This window comes from Procambarus clarkii, chromosome 69 (assembly GCF_040958095.1).
Source record: "Procambarus clarkii isolate CNS0578487 chromosome 69, FALCON_Pclarkii_2.0, whole genome shotgun sequence".
Classification (NCBI taxonomy): domain Eukaryota; kingdom Metazoa; phylum Arthropoda; class Malacostraca; order Decapoda; family Cambaridae; genus Procambarus; species Procambarus clarkii.
The window spans coordinates 27617137-27618668 of NC_091218.1; the positions used below are offsets into that span (position 1 = coordinate 27617137).

General features: G+C 49.2%; 1 protein-coding gene across 1 annotated transcript in view; it reads left to right on the forward strand.

Moving 5' to 3' along the window:
* The window catches only part of LOC123772196 (cuticle protein AM1199), a 3312-nt gene extending 1988 nt beyond the window's left edge, over nt 1–1324 (forward strand). The window contains exon 3 of the mRNA XM_045765260.2: nt 835–1324. Within this exon, the coding sequence (XP_045621216.1) occupies nt 835–1024 (190 nt within the window). The 3' untranslated portion in view covers nt 1025–1324. The remainder of the gene's footprint in view (nt 1–834) is intronic.
* Nucleotides 1325–1532: the final 208 nt, after the last annotated feature.

Consider the following 1532-nt stretch of genomic DNA (forward strand, 5'->3'; position numbering starts at 1 on the left):
GACGGTACTTGGGCCCCATGGACGGTACTTGGGCACCAGGGACGGTACTTGGGCACTAAGGACGGTACTTGGGCACCAGGGACGGTACTTGGGCACTAAGGACGGTACTTGGGCACCAGGGACGGTACTTGGGCACCAGGGACGGTACTTGGGCACCAGGGACGGTACTTGGGCACCAGGGACGGTACTTGGGCACCAGGGACGGTACTTGGGCCCCATGGACGGTACTTGGGCACCAAGGATTGTACTTGGATACCAGTGACAGTATTTACCTAGTTGTGTTTGCGGGGGTTGAGCTCTTCTCTTTCGGCCCGCCTCTCAACTGTCAATCAACTGTTACTTACTACAATTTTTTTCCACACACACACACACACACACACACACACACACACACACACACACACACACACACACACACACACACACACACACACACACACACACACAGGAAGCCGCCGGTTACAGCTGACTAACTCCCAGGTACCTATTTACTGCTAGGTAACAGAGGCATTAAGGTGAAAGAAACTCTGCCCATCGTTTCTCGCCGACGCCGGGAATCGAACCCGGGCCACAGGTTTACGTGTCCAGTGTGCTATCCACACAGCCACCGGTGCCACTGTACTTGGGCACAAGTGACTGTACTGGCACCTGTTATGGTGCTAATAATTATGACTTTCATTATATCAAAAGACCATACTTGAAACATATAGAATAAGTCACGACTATGTGTTTTATAATATATTACCTTCCACATGTTTTTTTGTAATTAATAATTGTCCCAAATAGCCATCAGTTATATGTTCGTACTTATAATGACGCTGATGTTCCACCCAGGTTCCAAACTGACGAAGGAGAAGTAGTCGAGGTCCGCTACGTCGCTGATGAGAACGGCTACCGCGCTGAGTCCCCACACATCCCCACCCCTCACCCCCTCCCCGCCCACGCCATCGAGCAGATCCGCTTCGCCGAAGCCAACAGAGATCGCTCTATCCCAACCCCGGCTGGTCGCAGGCGGCCGTTCTAAATCACCCTTCCCCCCATGACCTCCAAAGACCTCCCTTAACCTCCATCACCACCCCCGCACTACCAGTAGCGGCATCACCCTCTCCCCAGAAACAATTAACTTCTCCTGCAGGATGTCCCCGTCTCTCACCCTCCAGTACTGACTGCTCTCAAGGATACTTGAAGACCCAGCTTCCTCACACACTCACACACAAGGATCGAAGGTTAAAGGGCACCAGGCTGCCCAACGACATCACTCAGACGTCACGAACACGTCGCCTGTAACCTACATGCAACGACTAATATTAAACATCACGCATTAGTTATTGATATTTATTGTCCTTGCCTGAAAATGTCCTTTACATGAAATAACCTGAAAATCTTTACTGCCTCTGTAATATACCTCTTGTAACAACATATTTATGTAATCAAAATCAAGATATCCAGTGAAGAAGCAAATTCCAGACATTTATTTGTGAGTTTCACATACAATGAGATATAACATATAATAACGCACCAGAGATATCCAA